We start from the raw sequence: 18003 nt of genomic DNA, 5'->3' as shown, positions 1-18003 counted from the left end.
AAGCAATTCAGTCTGGCTCGCGATTGGAGAATATATGTTGGTGTTGACAGGGGTTCTTGCTGGCGCATGGATTTCGCGCGATCGCAGCATTTTGCTCACCCTGGTCCCGTACCACCTCCACTGGGAAGTGTGGCTTCGGCGCTGGTATTTCGAAAATGGAGACTCGAACGCCTGGATATGAAATTGAGGCTTGCTCCTGCATTCCGTGCTACTGCCTTTTCGCGAAAGCTGTGGAGAGCAAAATTCTGCCCAATCGATGCTCCTCCTGATGCATCACAATTGTTGAGCATCTCGCGGCCATCAACCGCACGAGTGATGAGCCATCTGGGCCAAGAAGAATACTAGCAACCACAACGAGATGATGGCAGGTTATACAGCACAAAATTTGTCGCAGCTCTCGGGGATTAAACGATTCCAGGAGCCAGCTGCCGATAACATAAACATCTTTGATAGAGTCCAATAGTCCAAAACGAGAAGTGACCAATTCATGAAAAGAAAGAATTTTAGGTTAACTGACGGATAATAGTCAGCCAAGTATGGAGGCGTATTTCAAAAGTTCGTTCGCGCCCTAGTAAATTACCTTGAATTTATATTTCACATCGTGGAAAAGCCAATAGGCTTCCTGCATTGGAATAATCAGTCAGGTTTGGTTTCGATGCGAATTAATCACCGATAACCCTACCAATGAGCATAGGTGACAACTCCGTATCGTCTGTATAGTCAACAGCCCACCTCGACGGGCCGCCGAAACCTGACGTCATTCCACTGTCCACGAGTTTTTCGTTTTCCTCTTCATGAAGAAGAAGAAGAAGAAGACTGATCGTTTTTCTGAGGAACGATTATTCGGATTCTGAATATTTACGACTTTGCAACCGCCACACGACATGCTGCTCAGGGAAATTCAGCTTCTTTTGGGGGGGGGAAGAAATCAACTTTCTATCCTTTCTCCTCTAGCCCAACTTCAACATCATTACTCGCTCCCCCTAGCTATCATGCACTGAATAAATTCTCGGCATCCCAGGAACGCATTTTATATTCCGTCCTTTTCTTCGAATTTAAAGTTTCAAGATTATCACACTTAAGTGTACTACGAACCGATGTCGGAGAAAGAAGTAATTACATCATCTTATGGGATGAAGATGAACATTTGACTACATCTTTGCAGATTGTCTTGAGGAGTTTTTCCTCCCCTGCTCTTATTTTGTCGAAATATCTATCTGGCGAGCGTCTTGGTTGACGTTGACTGGGACGGAAACTGTCAGCATCAAAATCAACAAATGCCCCCGCGGTCTGGAAGAAGAGGGCGTTGAAATAGCGGTCAAAAGAGATGCGTTCTCCCTCAACCGTCGACATTATTGACAAACCGACGAAGGTGTCTTGATGGCTTAGAGCTAGCTGGTTCCTCGAAACTGGGTACTGTTCTCAGTTGGCATGAACTGGTGGGTCGAGCGACTTGACTTTCATCACAAGGCCCACAGCTGATGGATGTTGATAGGAGAATAACTGGATTTATTTTCTTGCTAGTATGGATTGTTCTTCTCCTCGTATTTTCTCTTCTTCTCTTTTTATTTTTATTTTTATCATATGCAGAAATGTTGAGAACACCAGACATTTGACTTTGAACCGATACCTAAATGGTCTTCAAAGAAGGCCTAAAACTCGTATTTTGAAATGGAGTCATGCATATGCGAGTCACTTTGTCTGTGCCGATGCAGTTGGTTGGCAAATATCAGCACTAAAAAGTTGCCGCAAAATGAACAGATACGGAACAATCTTGAAATGCCAGGAAGGATGTTTCTCCGTTTTTTCAATGAAGAATTTGAATGACGATGCCCACTCTTGTCCAGTAGCAGCGCTAATTGAATCCGCGATGCTACAGGAATTTGGCTTACAACTTGAATCCATGTGGTGAAAACATCGCTGGAAACTAGAGAAACATTCATGAAAGCAGGAGAAGAGTTCATTCAACATTGGCATTAACTTCTTTTTATTCTCTTTTACTTTTGAAACAAGGTTATGCTTATTGATCCGTTTCCGTCAAGCATTGTTCGAGTATCTTGGTATGCACGGGCCGGCGCATATATGCAGTCAGCAGCACATGCCTCGTGGGTCCATTTCATGCTGCAGAATAACCCGTTTGAATTAAAATTGAATCCGAGCTGGGCAGACTTCGGCGGAAACGGCAAGTCTCTCCGTTCTGCTGTGTCAGGATGCCGTAAGTACGAGTTCTCTTCAGAGAATTTCGCAACGATCCCGAATCTGATAGAGGCTCGACGTTTGAAAATATCGTCATCATCGTTGACGAAGTCCATGAGAAGAGCTGTGACACGTTGTGATATAATTCCCCTTGCCCCAGCTCGACACAGTCGATCCTCGCTATTTCGTATGTGCAATGCACTGTATCTTCTCTGTTCTGGGCCAGCCAGGTCGTCATTAAGCACCATGGACCTATCTCCACGGTCTTAGCGCCTTCAATCAACCGCGGATGGACGGGCCGGTTTTCTACCACTCCTTCCACGCTAAATCTGGTTCGCCGGCGAGCATTGAACATGGCATATTATGTAGAGTTATACCAACACGCCATTGAGTTAGTGAACGGTTATAATAAGAATTACCGCAGAATCTTCAGTTGCCACACCGGACGAAGGTTGAAACTGGCAAAAGCTATAATTGTTTCCTAAAGTAGTTTAGTATAGTTAACTCGTTCGTTAGTTGTGCAAGCTTGTTGCTGACATAACTCGTGAGAGATGCAAACAAGGCAAACACAACCCATCGCGTGAAAAGAGCCGCGTCCAGCTCTGTTCACCAAGTGAGCGGAAAATATCAAAGGATACAACTTATCTTCATTTTGGGGCGCATCTAACGAGCACCAACGTCTGTACGGTTTGGCTCAGCTCCTAGCCAAATGTATATTCAAGAAGCTGTCTTTAAATGACAATCATGCGAGGCTCTTAACCCTCCACTTCCCCCAATTTGACCCTTTCCCGATTGACCTTCCCCAAAGGTTCATCCCGCTCAAGAGATCCGGCTGCGCTGCTACGAAATCTAACGGAGATTGGTTCCAGCCTCCGATCTTCACGAAGAACATGTTTACCTTTACTCCTTTGCTTGGAGCGCAATCATCCGGTTCGAGAGCCGTCCAATCGATACTAGAGCTCGATGGTGGAGTGAAGATACTGGTGGATGTTGGGTGGGATGAGAGTTTTGATGTATCCGCTCTTGCGGAACTAGAAAGGTATGTTCTTCTTGGATGCCTCACTCAAGCAAAAGGCAATTATCGTAAGAGGGGCTTCGTCTATATTCTACCTCTTTGGGCTAACCTCTGCGTCCTACTTGCGCGAACGATTAGGCAAATCCCTACGTTGTCGCTCGTTTTGTTAACCCACGCAACGCCCTCTCACATTGGTGCATTTGCGCATTGCTGCAAAACTTTTCCTTTATTTAATCAGATTCCCATTTACGCAACCAGTCCAGTCATTGCCCTAGGCCGCACACTTCTTCAAGACCTTTATTCTTCCGCACCCCTTGCTGCCACCTTTTTGCCGAAAGCTACATCGGCGGATTCCTCTCCATCGTCGCCAATATCCAGTAGAGCTGAAAATGTAGCAGATACTGCAAATATAGACCATAACGACTCCCCTAGAATACTTTTGCCTCCACCCACGACCGAAGAGATTGCCCGTTATTTCTCACTAATCCACCCCCTGAAATATTCTCAGCCGCACCAACCTTTACCATCCCCGTTTTCTCCCCCACTCAACGGCCTGACCCTCACAGCGTATAACGCTGGTCATACTGTTGGAGGTACCATATGGCATATTCAACATGGTATGGAATCTATTATCTATGCGGTCGATTGGAACCAAGCAAGAGAGAACGTCATTGCTGGTGCGGCCTGGTTTGGAGGATCGGGCGCAAGTGGGACAGAAGTAGTTGAGCAGCTGAGGAAGCCGACTGCGTTTGTCTGCAGCACAAGGGGCGGGGATAAGTTTTCCCTTTTAGGTGGGAGGAAAAAAAGGGATGATCTACTCATGGATATGATTCGGAACTGCTTCTCCAAGGGTGGGACGGTTCTTATACCCACCGATACAAGTGCTCGAGCCCTTGAGTTGGCATATGTTTTGGAACACGCGTGGCGAGAATCAGCAGAGACTGCGGACGGAGAGGATCCATTGAAAAGCGGAGAACTTTACCTGGCTGGCAAAAAGGGTTATGGGACAATGCGGCTCGCTCGAAGTATGCTTGAATGGATGGACGAGGGAATTGTCCGTGAATTCGAAGCCGGCCATGGAGGCGATCCTGTCGCTGCCGGTGGTAAAGGCCGTCAGGACGGCCCAAATCAACGAACTCCGTCAGCAGCCATGACAGACAAAAGAGGCGATAGCTCATTCAAAAACCTCGGTCCCTTCACATTCAAACACCTTAAAATTGTGGAACGCAAGGCCAAACTAGAGAAGATACTAGGATCAAATACGCCTAAAGTAATTTTAACGTCTGACACATCACTAGATTGGGGATATTCCAAGCATGTTCTGCAGAAAATAGCTTCAGGATCTGAGAATCTTGTTATCTTGACTGAATCATTCTCGGTATCTCCTAATAAGCAGATGGTGGATAACTTTCGTTTTAGACCCTCTCTAGCTCATGAAATATGGACAATTTATGAGGAGCGAAAGGATGGGGTTTCTTCAGAAACGACTGTTAACGGGGAGCTTCTGGAGCAAGTGCACAGTGGTGGGAGGCTGCTCACTGTCACTGATGTTGAAAAGACTCCTCTGGATGCCAATGATCTGCTCGTGTATCAGCAGTACCTTGCAACAAGGAGGCAATTACAGAATACTGCTCAGGGAAGGGGAGACTCTGGATTAGAAACCACGGCTGATGCACTTGATGATGGGTCCAGCTCGTCCTCATCAGAGGACTCAGATTCAGAACAGCAAGGAAAAGTGCTTAACTTTTCAGTTTCCCTCGCTCATTCCAATAAGAATAAGCTAGGTTTAAGCGATGCCGACCTGGGGGTGAATATTCTCTTACGACGGAAAAATGTTCATGATTACGATGTCCGTGGTAAAAAGGGCAGAGAACGGATGTTTCCTTACGTTGCTTCAAGAAAACGTGGAGACGAATACGGCGAGTTTATACGACCAGAAGAGTACCTTAGAGCCGAGGAACGTGAAGAAGCCGAAATACAAACAAAACGTGGGCCGGATGGACGTATTCAAACGATGCCCGGTCAGAAGCGAAGATGGGGTGATGTTAGCGCTAACGGAAAACAACCAGCAATCGTTCCAAATAAACGGCAGCACATATCACCTGGCTCTCGGGATTTACATGATGCTAGCGGAAATTTGGTTATTCCTGATGGAATCGGCGCCAACGGCACTGAAGATGCTAGTGCGTCTGAGGAAGAAGTTGAAGAACAGCACATCGAGGGGCCCTCGAAGGTTACATTTACTTATTCTACATTGGAACTGAATGCCCGAATTGCCTTCGTAGATTTCTCTGGATTGCATGACAAGCGTAGCTTGGAGATGCTCATTCCACTTATACAACCCAGGAAATTGATTTTGACCGCGGGTCTCAAGGAAGAAACAGAGGCTCTTGCCGCTGAATGTCGGAATCTATTAACAGCGAAGGCTGGTTTAGAGCTGGGGTCATCCAGTCAGTCCGTTGTGGACATCTTCACACCGGTGATTGGTGAAACAGTGGACGCCAGTGTGGACACGAATGCGTGGATGGTCAAACTAAGCAGTACGTTGGTTAAACGGCTAAAGTGGCAAAGCGTTCGAAGTTTAGGCGTTGTCGCTCTCACGGGAGAATTACGGGGACCAGAACCGATGGTTGCTGACGAAGATGGGCCGGGAATGTCTCAAAAGAAACAGAGGATGTTCTCGGAGAATGCTTCTAGCTCTGAGGGGATTGAGCAAAAGCAGCTTGTGCCTAGAAAACACTCTTTCCCTCTTCTAGATGTTCTACCGGTCAATATGGCTGCGGCAACAAGATCCGTCACTCGACCGCTTCACGTTGGAGACCTTAGGCTAGCTGATCTTCGCAAACTTATGCAATCCTCAGGCCACACTGCGGAATTTCGTGGTGAAGGCACTCTTTTGATTGATGGGTTCGTCGCCGTCCGGAAGTCTGGGACAGGAAAAATTGAAATTGAAGGCGCCGCTCAATCTGCGCTGTCGAACCGTTCAGCCTTGAAGCGCGATGAAGGGAGCTTTCTAGCAGTGAAGAGGAAAATTTATGAAGGTCTGGCAATTGTTGCTGGCGGATAATTTATTTGTCATTTCCCCTGTCATTCCACCAACAACGTTTCCCGGGGATTCCACTTTTTAAAATTTTCTTGTTGCATTGTTCCTGATCTCGTGTGTTTGGTTGATATCCAAATAAAATTCTCACGAAATCTAAAGATCTTTGGCATTGAATTTATTTAACAAAGTGTTTTATTATCTGCTGTTTTGTTGTTATTGACTTTCTCATTCACAGAACAAACAGGGGTTTGCACTGCTCACAAAGAGATTTCTTTCTTGTGTCAAGCTTTACCATTTTCACTTTTTGATACAAGTCAATTTGTGAGGATAAAGAAGATGTCTTTGCACGATGTTTTGATACGTGTGTGGGTGAAGCTGCCCACCGGTCAAATATTTGTATTATCACCTTTTACATTGGTTGTGAAGTTCTGGGTGTGTTTGCAAGAGCTCAGGCATGATTTTCATGCAGACTATAAATATCCATACGCTCCCTTTTGCCTGCCCCATTTTTCTTACTTCCTCCTTGAGGTCAAGAAGAGTCGGTTCTATATCCATATATATATAACACATAGGCACGCTTCATCTATGCATTGACATCAATATAGGTTGGTTCCCTAGTGCTCTTGGACTGCCACCGTCGATGCCCTTTACTGACATAAATAGCCATCTTCGCTGATCGTTCTGAGATAGCCTTATTGGTCAACCTTACATCCACACACATATATATCCACGTTTTACAATGGCTGAAATCCACTATTTAACCATGGATGGAGAACCTCCCAATGGAGGAATGCCCCCGAACTTGGGAACTTTTGCACACGCGCCACAGCCACAATTTCCTGCTCCTGGATTTCCAATGTTTGTACCAGGCCCGCCTTCACACGCGCCTGTTGAACAAGCCCCTCTCCAAGGATTTTTTGGACCAGCATTTTTCCCTCCAGGTATGGGCTCTCACATCCTCTCCAATTAGTCCATTGCCTTCCCTAATAACCATGCAGCCTTCCCTGCCAACATGTTTGCTTTCCAACCCCAACATGCACAGCAATTTGGTATGCAGGAACCTGCATTTAACCCTGGGGCCCCTGCCCCTCCAGGTCCCAACTACCAAAACCCGCACGGCGGTATTATGCCGGGCACAACCGATCAACCGCTTGTTCTGCCTGGAGGGCATGGATATATATTCCCACCACATAACACAACCATCCACTTATTCCGCTGCACAACTCACTACCCTTGGGATTCCCACGACGGAATCTTCGATTTCGTGACATACCAGGCTCCAACCAATATGACCGTGGCAGATCTTATTAGACAAATATGCCCACAGGGTGATGCTATAAGAGGCCGCGGACTCATTGAATGCCAGCAAGAGGTCTTCGGGGGTACGACCAGATTTACTAGGGGCGAAGAATATTTCATTGGAGAAGGGAAAGGAGAAGCTGCGGCCATGCAAGAGATGGTAGGCAAAACTCTCACAGAAGTTGGCTGGAATGAACACCGGAGGGCAAATGCAAATCCAGTTTGGCTGGCCAGCTCCCTCAGCTTGCAATGAACTCTTTTACCATTCCTTTTCGCTACCCACTTTATTATGCTTAATACTCGTTCTTATTTTTTTTTTCAAGCGTCTACGCAGCCTAGTGGACATTGAAACGCGGAGTTAGGTTACCCAGTTTCACCTTTGAAATCAAAGGATTTCAATTCTCTCCAGTTTTGTAAAATTACCCAGCGTGTTTTTGATTCTCTATGTGAGCCCCCCTATGCATAATTTTCGCGAATAGCTCTGTGATCATCTAGTTTCACTGATCAGGGTTTTCTTTGGTTTTTTGTCGCTTTTCTTCTTGTTGTTGTTTTCAGTTTCATTCTCGGTTTTATATTATTTTCCATATCCTGCGCATACCTATATACGTCTTGTTATGTTATTGCAGATTTTAACTCTGTTGGCTATCTTTGTTGCACTCTTTGTGCTATTTCTGTCTAGTGGACACAACCCCCCTCCACCCCGTATATAGCTTCTGTTTGAAGTTCTTTCCTTACGATAGAGTCTGGATAGCAATAGGAAGTCTAAAACCATTGTTTTTGTTCCTTTCATACACTCCACTAGCAATGCCATTATCTCCAGGGAAAAGAGGCTGATGAGGTATATATCACATGACTATCTCGGTCAAACGTAACTCCGGAGAGTAAGGTTCCCCAGCGCCATTCGATATGTGGTCAGTTTCCAGTCGCAGTCTGGGGGTAATTAATTACACGTTCGCCCACCGTGCTTTTCTGGCTATGATATAGCAGCGAGCGATTGCGGATACTCGCGAAGGAAGGTCAGAAGGCCCACTCGTTTATTTGTGGCGAACCCGCACCTGGCACAAACATGGCCGACTTCTCGACATATCATTCTTTAGGTCAGGGTGAGGAAGACATGAGGACGGCGGGTGCGCCGCCGCAGTTCAACCCTCCGATTGCTCAAGGGCACCCGAGCTACCAGCACAATAAGTCTCCACATGGGGATAATCCGTCCCCAATGGGCCCCATGGACTCAGCCGGATATTCGTCAGGATTGCCTGGGGAAACTCAAGGAGGAGATACAATGGGAGGATTATCATCTCAGATGGGCGGCTTAGGGATCAGTGGAGCCATGGGCGGAAGCATCCGTACTCACAAGAAAAAGGATAGACATGCTTATCACGATATTGGTGTGCCGTCTCCTACCTCACAAACATTCAATGGGATGGCACAAAGTGGGATTCAGCTTCAATCAGGAATGAACCAACAACTTCCACCGAGCTCTCCATATTCTCACTCAGCTTCTCCAGGCTCACAACAGCCCTTACAATCGGGACAGCCCTTTGGCGGGAGCGCTAAATTTTCTTCTGCTGGAGATGGCTCGGTTTCTACCCAAGGGAAGGTTGACCCTGAACAAGTTCCAGGCGTTCCAATTGCACGCGATGTTGCTGCACAATATTATCTCAACCACGTATATGCCACGATGGAACGTCACATACCCCCTCCAGCAACTGTCCCTTTCGTAGCACACGATCAAGGCAATTCCTCTCCAAAGTTCGCTCGGCTTACACTTAATAATATCCCTTCTACCCTCGAATTCCTCTCGTCTACCGCACTTCCTCTCGGTATGGTTCTCCAACCTCTTGCTCCCATAGACTCTGGCGAACAACCCATCCCTGTTCTAGACTTCGGCGACGCTGGCCCTCCCAGATGTCGAAGGTGCAGAGCATATATAAACCCCTTCATGATGTTCAGATCAGGCGGCAATAAATTCGTATGCAACATGTGTACCTTTCCTAATGAGGTACCACCTGAATATTTTTCGCCGCTGGAGCCGTCAGGGGTCCGGGTAGATCGCATGCAACGCCCCGAGTTGATGCTGGGAACAGTTGAATATATGGTACCTAAAGAATATTGGGGAAACGTTCCTGTAGGGCTACGATGGCTATTTCTGATCGACGTTTCACAAGAATCAGTAACTCGAGGATTTTTAGAGGCTTCTTGCGAGGGAATAATTGGAGCCCTGTATGGAGGTAGTAGCGATGACCAAGAAACACAAGACCAAAATACACGACCCGGAAAACTCCCTGCAGGGTCAAAAGTTGGAATAATTACTTTTGATAAAGAAGTACACTTTTATAACCTCTGCGTATGTTTGCTTACTTGTGTCTTCGTCTTAAATCTCATCTACTTACGAATGTTTATAGTCTCGCCTCGAACAAGCTCAAATGATTGTGATGACCGATCTTAACGATCCTTTCCTTCCTCTGAGTGAAGGCCTGTTTGTTGATCCTTATGAATCCAAGTACTAATGACCGCATCATATGTTCTACCTTTCATATTATACTAATTTGTCCTTAGGCATGTCATCTCATCACTATTAACACAAATACCAACATTATTTTCACATATTAAAAACCCAGAACCAGCGCTATTACCTGCCATAAATGCCGCCTTATCCGCACTGGAGCAAACTGGTGGTAAAATGATTTGCACGCTAGCAAGCTTACCAACATGGGGACCCGGCCGACTATTTATGAGAGATGATGGCAAAGGATCGGGCACTGATGCCGAAAAGAAGCTTCTCACCACCGATCACCCTGGTTGGAAAAGAACTGCAAATAAACTATCTGAGAGTGGAGTCGGAATTGACTTTTTCTTAGCCTCATGTGGCGGTGCTTATATGGACGTAGCTACGATCGGTACGTACCTCGCTCCCCGGTTTGGACGTCATATGCTAAGCATTCTTGCAATAGGCCACGTGGCTGCAGTTTCTGGTGGAGAGACCTTCCTATATCCCAACTTCCATTCTCCTCGCGATGTCCTGAAGCTGTCAAATGAGCTTTCCCATGCTGTAAACAGGGAAACGGGTTACCAAGCTTTGCTAAAAGTCCGATGCTCCAATGGACTTCAAGTCTCATCGTATCATGGTAACTACGTTCAGCACACTTTTGGTTCAGACCTGCAGTTGGGCAGTATAGATGCAGACAAGGCCTTTGGTGTTGTTTTCACGTATGACGGAAAGCTTGATACGAAGCTAGATGCTCATTTCCAAGCTGCGCTCCTGTACACCACTGCTAGCGGACAGCGACGAGTAAGATGCATCAACATCGTTGCTGGCGTCAATGAGGGCGGGATGGAGACGATGAAAGCAATTGACCAAGATGCTGTGGTCAATATAATGGCCAAAGAAGGTTAGTTTGGAATATGTCATATGATAGGAAGTAACGCTAATACCGGGTACAAAGCTGCCTCGAAAGTGCCTGATAAGTCACACAAAGATATCCGAGCCGGGTTAACTGAGAGGACTATCGATATCCTTGCGGGCTACCGAAAGAATTTCTCTCTGTCACATCCTCCCGGACAGCTTGTTTTGCCAGAGAATATGAAGGAGTTTGCCATGTATATACTAAGTTTGATAAAATGTCGTGCTTTCAAAGGTAAGTGTCAGCGTTTCAGCGACTGCCACCGTTTCCATTATCGGAACACGTACCTGGTGCTGAGTTAGTTACATGACAAGAGCTTCATTCTGACGTGAAAACAGCTGGCCATGAGACTTCCGATCGTCGGGTCCATGACACGCGTATGCTTCGTTCATTCGGTTGTAATGAACTTGCTCTTTATCTATATCCTCATATTATTCCAATTCATAATTTACGCCCAGAAGACGGCTTCGCCAATGAGCAGGACCAACTCCAAGTTCCTCCAGCACTCCGAGCATCCTTCTCACGCATCGAAGAAGGAGGTGCTTACCTCGTGGATAATGGCCAGATTTGTCTCCTTTGGCTTCATGCTCAAGTTTCCCCAAATCTTCTGGAGGACCTCTTTGGCCCTGGTAAAACAACACTACAGTCTCTTGATCCCAACATTTCATCCCTTCCTTTGCTGGAAACCCACCTGAATGCCCAAGTGCGGAATATTATTCAATATCTCTCCACCATTCGCGGCTCCAAGTCGGTAACGATACAGCTTGCTCGGCAAGGGATAGATGGCTCCGAATACGAGTTTGCGAGACTTCTTCTCGAAGATAGAAACAACGATGCTCAAAGTTACGTCGACTGGCTTGTGCATATTCACCGACAGATCCAACTTGAACTTGGAGGTCAGCGAAAAAAGGAGGAGGGCAGTGCCGTTGCCTCAGGGGTGGAAAATTCTTTGTCTGGATTGAGTGGGTTAAGGCCCCCATATTGGTGATTTCGACGGATTTTGCATACACAATCATGGATTTATGATTTCCACAAGTGAAAATTCATTATTATTTTCCATCCTTGATTTCTATCATGTAAGGGGAAAAAAAAGTGTGAAGAGAAAGAGACGGGTATTTCTGTGGGCCTTAGAGAATGAAAATGGATGCACTTCTTGATACAGTACCTCTTTCTCTATTTTTCCTGCAATAGATTGTCAGAAACTCAACCGATTCCCTTACCATACAGCGAAACTTATCATATCTACTGATTATGCATGCAGAAGCACCCGCTAGCGAATAGTGTGATTCCAAGCCATCCAGACATATCGCCCTGATCATGAACAATTTCCTTAGCGTTTTAACATGATCGCTATATCAACCCTCTCCCACTCATTGAATGTCTTCTCTCTGTCTCCTCTCTCCTCTCGATGTGGAGCTCCCTTAGCTCCTTTCCCTGAGCCTCCGAACCGGCTCTAAATCTTCACCCGGTGACCATACCATTTCCCTTCCTGATACAGTTTTGCTCCGGTATGGGCCGGGCTCAAACTGCACTGATTGATGTGTAGACTGGATTCCCTATTGTCATGTGTGGTCAGCAGTAGACTGCGGCTGGTTGTGATTTTTGATTCAACTTCATTAATACCATTTTCTCTGTTGTATACATGACCATCTAGTTTAGGTTCCGCACTTCCCCTGCAGCTCAACAGAAACATGATCTCCCTCAGTGCGCCTCAAATCATTCATTAAATATTAGATTTTGTCTATGATGAAGGACGATAGTTGGGTGTAATATGAAAACGCTAGTTCTGAGAAAGCCTATTCCATAGTTTAGAGCTATAATATAGAAATTTCAAGATGTTCGAGGTTGGGCTGACTGATTAAGCTTTTCGGGCCGAGCCGCCGCTCACGTGGATTTAGTTACACGCCAGCCTTGATTTGTTAACCTATCTGTGTGCAAATTCCCGATCTAAGAATATGCTTTTACCCACAGAAACATAGAAGAGGCTTCAACTAGTATTATATACTTTAAAAAAACCAGCTCCATTCAAGACCAAAGAGCGATAAACAAACAAACTCCATGTTTCGCCCCAAGGTTGCCAAAATCCTCCTGTTCCCCTCACAAACCAATTCCGTCCGTTCCTATGATTTAATATCTTCTTCCCCTGTGAATAAATGAGAAATACGAACCATCACAGTCCTCAAAAGGACTACCACGATTTGGCATTGCTAGTTATTTGCCCTTATACTCCCCAGGCTACTTGCCAAGAGCCGTTTTCGTATCCGGTACGCTGGCAATAATTATTTTGAGGCCCCTTGAGGCCCACACCTGTGCATGGCTCTCTGGTGCCACACCATTATTGTCGTCATCATGGCAATTATTTCCTCCACCCTTCTCACTCAAGAGACTCCTATTCTTCGTCTCCCCGGTCTAGTCAGGAGAGGATAAGGGGAGAACCCAGTCGATAATTTAGGCCGGGGACTTCTTAAAGAAGGTTTCCTCCCCGCCCATGTCCTTATTCTCATTCGAGGTTTTCCATTCTGCAAACTCAAATGCAGTTCCTCTATGTTAAATCTTATATTATTGCTGCTGCTATCTTCATGTTGACTGTTATTTGGCGCCTTCCCAGGGCTTCTGGACAATGGGTCGGAGCCCTGGCGATTTGGATCATGTCGTCCCACTGAGGATTGCCCCGTCTGTCCGACAGGAGGTTCTTGCACCTGTCTAGATGAGCCGCGCGGTGGAACACTACTATCAGCCGGCGAGGTTCCGTGCGCCGTTATCGGGCTTGCGTTTCTAGGCCATTCTCTATCCGCAAACTCTACCACCATTTATAGCGACTCTGTTAACTATGCCTCAAAAAAAAAAAAAAACAAAAAAAAAAAGAGGCTCAGGGGGAAATGGCGCCTTCTTGGAGGGTAGACCGCAAACGACATATCGACAACCCACCGTCAAGCTTGATCATTGCCCTATTCCCCAACTCCTTCTCCTCACCCGTCAGCGACTTGACATCGTCATATTCCTCCCATTCACTCTTCGCCACAAGCTCATTCAATGCCTCCTCACTCCAAGCCCGACCCCTTGCTCCTTCGCCAGGTAGCCCATCTTCACGGTGCTGCACGCTACGCTTGCTCGCAGACCTCGTAATCCTGGCATATTCGGAGGGTGTCTGGCCATCATCGCCATGGCTGCTATCGGCGGGTACTTTGATGCCAGGAACCATTGGTGGTCCCGGGGTGGGTGTTCCCAGCCGCTGTGACTGGCGTCTCCGTGACATATCGAGGTGGCCTTATGGCGTTTGGGATCAGAGTTTGCTTTGTTTTTCTCTCACGCGACTGGCTGTGTGGGATAGAAAGGCGGATAATAAGAAAAAGAATTAGTTCACACCAGTCAATTTATTTAGAGGTTGCATGGCACCCCAAAGATTGGCCAGAAGCTGGATATGTTAAAATCAGAAGGAGGTATAAATATAACTCACGCGAAATAATCCAAACAGTTGAACATTCTGCAAATAAAAATTAGAATAGAATGAAAAGAATGAAAAAAAAAAAAAAGGAGAGAAAGAACTTACCAGCTACAGTAGTAAACCAACCAAATTGGCGTATTTCAAAGGATCTCTACCAAAAAGAGCAGATATAACTAACTAGCTCCTCCATTCACAATCATATTCAGGGACAGATGAGAAACAAAGCAAATCCCCTCCCCACAGGAAGAAAAAGGCACAAATAAGAGAGGAAAGATAGCAAAGAGACAATTACTCGTCCCCGTGCCCCTACGCAACTCAATCAATCAATCTGTCTATCAATCAACCTAGGTATCTCCTCTAACATTCTTTCTTCAGCTTCTTTCTCCACTTTTCTAAATCCCTTTTCCCTGTGCCAACAAAGCTCATTGTACTATACATTTATATCCATGAACTGTCCATATACATACAGTCCATACCAACCAGCCACAGCCCCCAACACCTCATTCGAAGACGGAGAATGAGCCATAGAAATAGAGAACAAAGAGTTCTAAGTGATGTTATCAGAAAAATTAAGCAACGGGAGAGGATATGGGAGGAAATTGATGTATATGCGATCGGTCGTCCGCTTGATTAGGAGAAAAATCCCAACATCGACAAGCGGGGCGCGGCACCGTGCGCCCCGCTTAGAAGAGACAAAAAAATAAGGAGTGCGTCAAGAAAAGAAGGTCATTCAAACACACAAAGGACGAAACAATAAAGATTGAGTAAAACAAAGCGTTCAAGAATGAAGAATGGAGGAGAAAGGGGAGGAAAGCGAGAGAAAACCGAAAGTTTGAGTGGTCGTGTAGTGTGCGTGTCCATTGAACAAAGACGATCAAACATCTATCTCTCTTTCTTCCATGTCAAACACAAAGCAATGAACACATATATCACCTCTTATTACTGGATTTCTTTACATCAAGTCCCATAAATGTTGCTGATACTGTGATATATAAATGTGTGGTATGAGGTGCAGGGGTTTGAGTGAAACATTATTCAACACATAACTACGGAGTAATTATTATCCCATTAAAGAAAGACAGAGTCCAAACATGGAAATGAACAAAGAAGACAGAATATTAGGGGGAAAAATATTGGAAGCAATACTCTGCCATAACACACTAGATAGATAGATACATGCTTACATACATACAATATTTGAAATAACAACATAAGAGGTTATGTATAAAAGCCACATGTCATAAAACATTACACCAAAATAAGTAAAGATTTAAATGACAAGAAAAAAAGACTTAAGGAAAAACGTGGAGCCTATGTAAACCAAAGCATATGAAAAGTCAAGAACATGATAGAAAGTTCATACTGAGAATATAACACAATACAATAATAGTAATCAATACCAATATTAATCCAGGATATTAATCCAGGAAAGAATAAAACAGAATCGGAAAACTAAAACCGGGGAAATGAGAAAAAATTATAACACCGAGGCAGAGCAACAAAGAAATGAGAGGAGATGTGTGGAGGGCAAGAGGTACATGATAGAGAGAAACAAAGTAAGAGATGAAAAAGAAGAGAAAGGTCCCAAAAAAAGTCACTCAGTTGATTATAAGATGATTGTTTTGCAAAAGTACAAGAAACAAATTATAATGAGCAGAAATCGAAAGAGTGAACACTGAGAAAGTGAGAGTCATGAACATCAAAAGCATTAGCACATAAAGAGGACATCAAAGGGTTATGCAAAACCATATTTTCCTAACGCATAATCATAACTTGCTCATGGAGTCATCGCACAGCATTTTTTCACAAAAAAAGGGAGGAAAGAAAGGCATAAAAAAGGCAACAAATGGTAGAAAAGAAAAGCGTAGAATGGCGATGGGGGCCGAAGGGACAAGACGGAGAAACGTCAATAAGAATAGTATAAGGTGTCTGGATGTAATAATAGGCCAAATCCAAAATCGAATCCTTCCGTACCCGGGGCCAAAGATTCAAATTTCCATGGTCAAGACTGTTCGGGATAGGGGGGATTATTGGATTGTCACCCTGAGACGAAGAGTGGCGTCTTTCGATCCCGTTGCCATGCCAGCTTAAAACACAAGGGCTTTAAAAGAACGTCAAATTAAGGACAAAATGCGAAACGTAAAACACATAATAGTAGCGAGAGTCGTTTGCGTTACAAGGTGCATCAGAGAATTGGTTACTTTCAGATATAAAAATACTAGCAGCACCGATAGCCGTGATCGGTGGCTAATATCTTGTAAAGACAAGGGAGAAAAGAACAACCAAAAACATATAATGGAAGAGGAAAATGTCCGTCAAGGCCGTTTGTGCACTCGTTTCGTCACGCTGTAGCGGAGTTAGCCTGAAAAGAAAGAAGGGAAAGATATTTCCAAACGCAAAAATAAAGAGAATGCCTCCACGTTCGTATATATGGTAGGTCGTTAAGTCGTTAATGATTCGTAGAGTGCTGAGCAAGATATATATATTCCCATACTGCGGCTGTATCCCAGATATTGGAGATTTTCGTTTCGTGTCCCGTTTATTGCTGGCGATAAAAAAAAAAGGAAGGAAAAGGGAGGGAAAAGTAAACGGCATTTTATCCCCTGACGGTGTTGCGGTTTTCATCAGATAATTGTAGGAGTGTACGAGTTAAAATGTACCGAATGGGAAAAATGTAGGGAAGCTTCACGGAAGAGGTCCATATATCGTCTTCTGTATCGGTAGATACCCTGTCACGAGCTCAATTCAAATGAATTTGCTCGTACCCTTGTCTTCGCTGGTTGCAACTGCCACAAGAGCCTCTAAACGGGCCATCCCACCGGCGGGATGATTGGGGCTGCCTGAGTAAAACACATGTCGTGGCTCTGGATTGGGGTATACAGGGTAGGCATTATTGTTAGTAGACTGGGGCTCTCGGGGAGCACAGGTCTGCCACTAATCAAAATTAGTACATTTTGGAAGCTTCAAAAGGCTTCGCAACAAAGTAAGAAAATTAAAATTATGGACTCACATTATGCGGAGTTTCAGTCTGGATATGTGAATGATGCCTTTCGATATCACCATGACTAGGTACTATGGCAGGATGGTATTCAGGCGCAGATGCCGATGGCGTTGCTACCCCTTCGCTACTGCTTGAATCTTCAGGAGATGGGTTCGCAAGTGGGCCAGTGGGTGTGGATGTTGGGAGAGGACCGTTGTACCATCCACGTCTTTTATCCTGGGAAGGCGTTGTAGGACCATTAGAGTTTGCACCAGCGGCAGGCTGCTCAGGGGGCCTGGATGCATCTGGAGTTCGATTTATTATTGGTTCAACGGTTTTTTGCTGGAGGGAATCAAACGGTTGTGATGCAATATTCCGTAGCTCACCGATTGTCTGCTGGCTCCACTGCGAAGCATCCTTGTTGCCTCGAATGTCAAGTTTTGTGAGATTTTGGTGAAGAGACATGTCAAATGAGACATGGCCCCGTCGGTGGCCAGGTCCAGAAACAGGAGGAGGGGGTCGAGCAGTTGGCAGCTGAGTACTGAAGCCCGGAACGAAAGTAGGAGCAGCATTAGAAGATGTCAGAGGCCTATCACTTTGCATGGGAGTCGGCTCTCGTCT

The 18003-nt window shown here is 45.4% G+C and overlaps 7 protein-coding genes across 7 annotated transcripts in view; 4 read left to right on the top strand and 3 right to left on the bottom strand.

The window, feature by feature from the left end:
- Positions 1–1997: 1997 nt before the first annotated feature.
- Positions 1998–2312, bottom strand: HCBG_02513 (uncharacterized protein; the record flags this gene model as incomplete). The annotated part of the gene is made up of 1 exon (XM_045429562.1): positions 1998–2312. The coding sequence occupies one exon, from the start codon at positions 2310–2312 to the stop codon at positions 1998–2000; it is 315 nt and encodes a 104-aa protein (XP_045289457.1).
- Positions 2313–3086: 774 nt separating this feature from the next.
- On the top strand, positions 3087–6874 carry HCBG_02512 (cleavage and polyadenylation specificity factor subunit 2; the record flags this gene model as incomplete). Its single annotated transcript, XM_045429561.1, has 3 exons — positions 3087–3235; positions 3350–5751; positions 5797–6874. 3 exons carry the CDS (start codon positions 3087–3089, stop codon positions 6276–6278), a joined length of 3033 nt encoding a protein of 1010 aa, XP_045289456.1.
- A 119-nt stretch (positions 6875–6993) lies between these two features.
- On the top strand, positions 6994–7806 carry HCBG_02511 (uncharacterized protein; the record flags this gene model as incomplete). Its single annotated transcript, XM_045429560.1, has 2 exons — positions 6994–7195; positions 7253–7806. 2 exons carry the CDS (start codon positions 6994–6996, stop codon positions 7804–7806), a joined length of 756 nt encoding a protein of 251 aa, XP_045289455.1.
- Positions 7807–8478: 672 nt separating this feature from the next.
- Positions 8479–12044, top strand: HCBG_02510 (Sec23/Sec24 family protein; the record flags this gene model as incomplete). Its single annotated transcript, XM_045429559.1, has 6 exons — positions 8479–9900; positions 9959–10056; positions 10113–10453; positions 10508–10945; positions 10973–11191; positions 11296–12044. 6 exons carry the CDS (start codon positions 8620–8622, stop codon positions 11943–11945), a joined length of 3027 nt encoding a protein of 1008 aa, XP_045289454.1.
- A 1467-nt stretch (positions 12045–13511) lies between these two features.
- Positions 13512–14159, bottom strand: HCBG_02509 (uncharacterized protein; the record flags this gene model as incomplete). The annotated part of the gene is made up of 2 exons (XM_045429558.1): positions 13512–13660; positions 13886–14159. 2 exons carry the CDS (start codon positions 14157–14159, stop codon positions 13512–13514), a joined length of 423 nt encoding a protein of 140 aa, XP_045289453.1.
- Positions 14160–16181: 2022 nt separating this feature from the next.
- On the top strand, positions 16182–16493 carry HCBG_02508 (uncharacterized protein; the record flags this gene model as incomplete). The annotated part of the gene is made up of 1 exon (XM_045429557.1): positions 16182–16493. One exon carries the CDS (start codon positions 16182–16184, stop codon positions 16491–16493), a length of 312 nt encoding a protein of 103 aa, XP_045289452.1.
- A 654-nt stretch (positions 16494–17147) lies between these two features.
- Positions 17148–18003, bottom strand: part of HCBG_02507 (C2H2 transcription factor) — a gene marked incomplete at both ends in the record, with an annotated part of 2254 nt that continues 1398 nt past the window's right edge. The window contains 2 exons of the mRNA XM_045429556.1: positions 17148–17336; positions 17413–17916. Of these exons, the coding sequence (XP_045289451.1) occupies positions 17148–17336; positions 17413–17916 (693 nt within the window). The remainder of the gene's footprint in view (positions 17337–17412; positions 17917–18003) is intronic.

The sequence above is a fragment of the Histoplasma capsulatum genome (assembly GCF_000150115.1).
Source record: "Histoplasma capsulatum G186AR genomic scaffold supercont2.3, whole genome shotgun sequence".
NCBI classification, from domain to species: Eukaryota; Fungi; Ascomycota; class Eurotiomycetes; order Onygenales; family Ajellomycetaceae; genus Histoplasma; species Histoplasma capsulatum.
The sequence above is the reverse complement of the archived record's forward strand: the minus strand, read 5'-3'. Positions and strand labels throughout refer to the sequence as shown.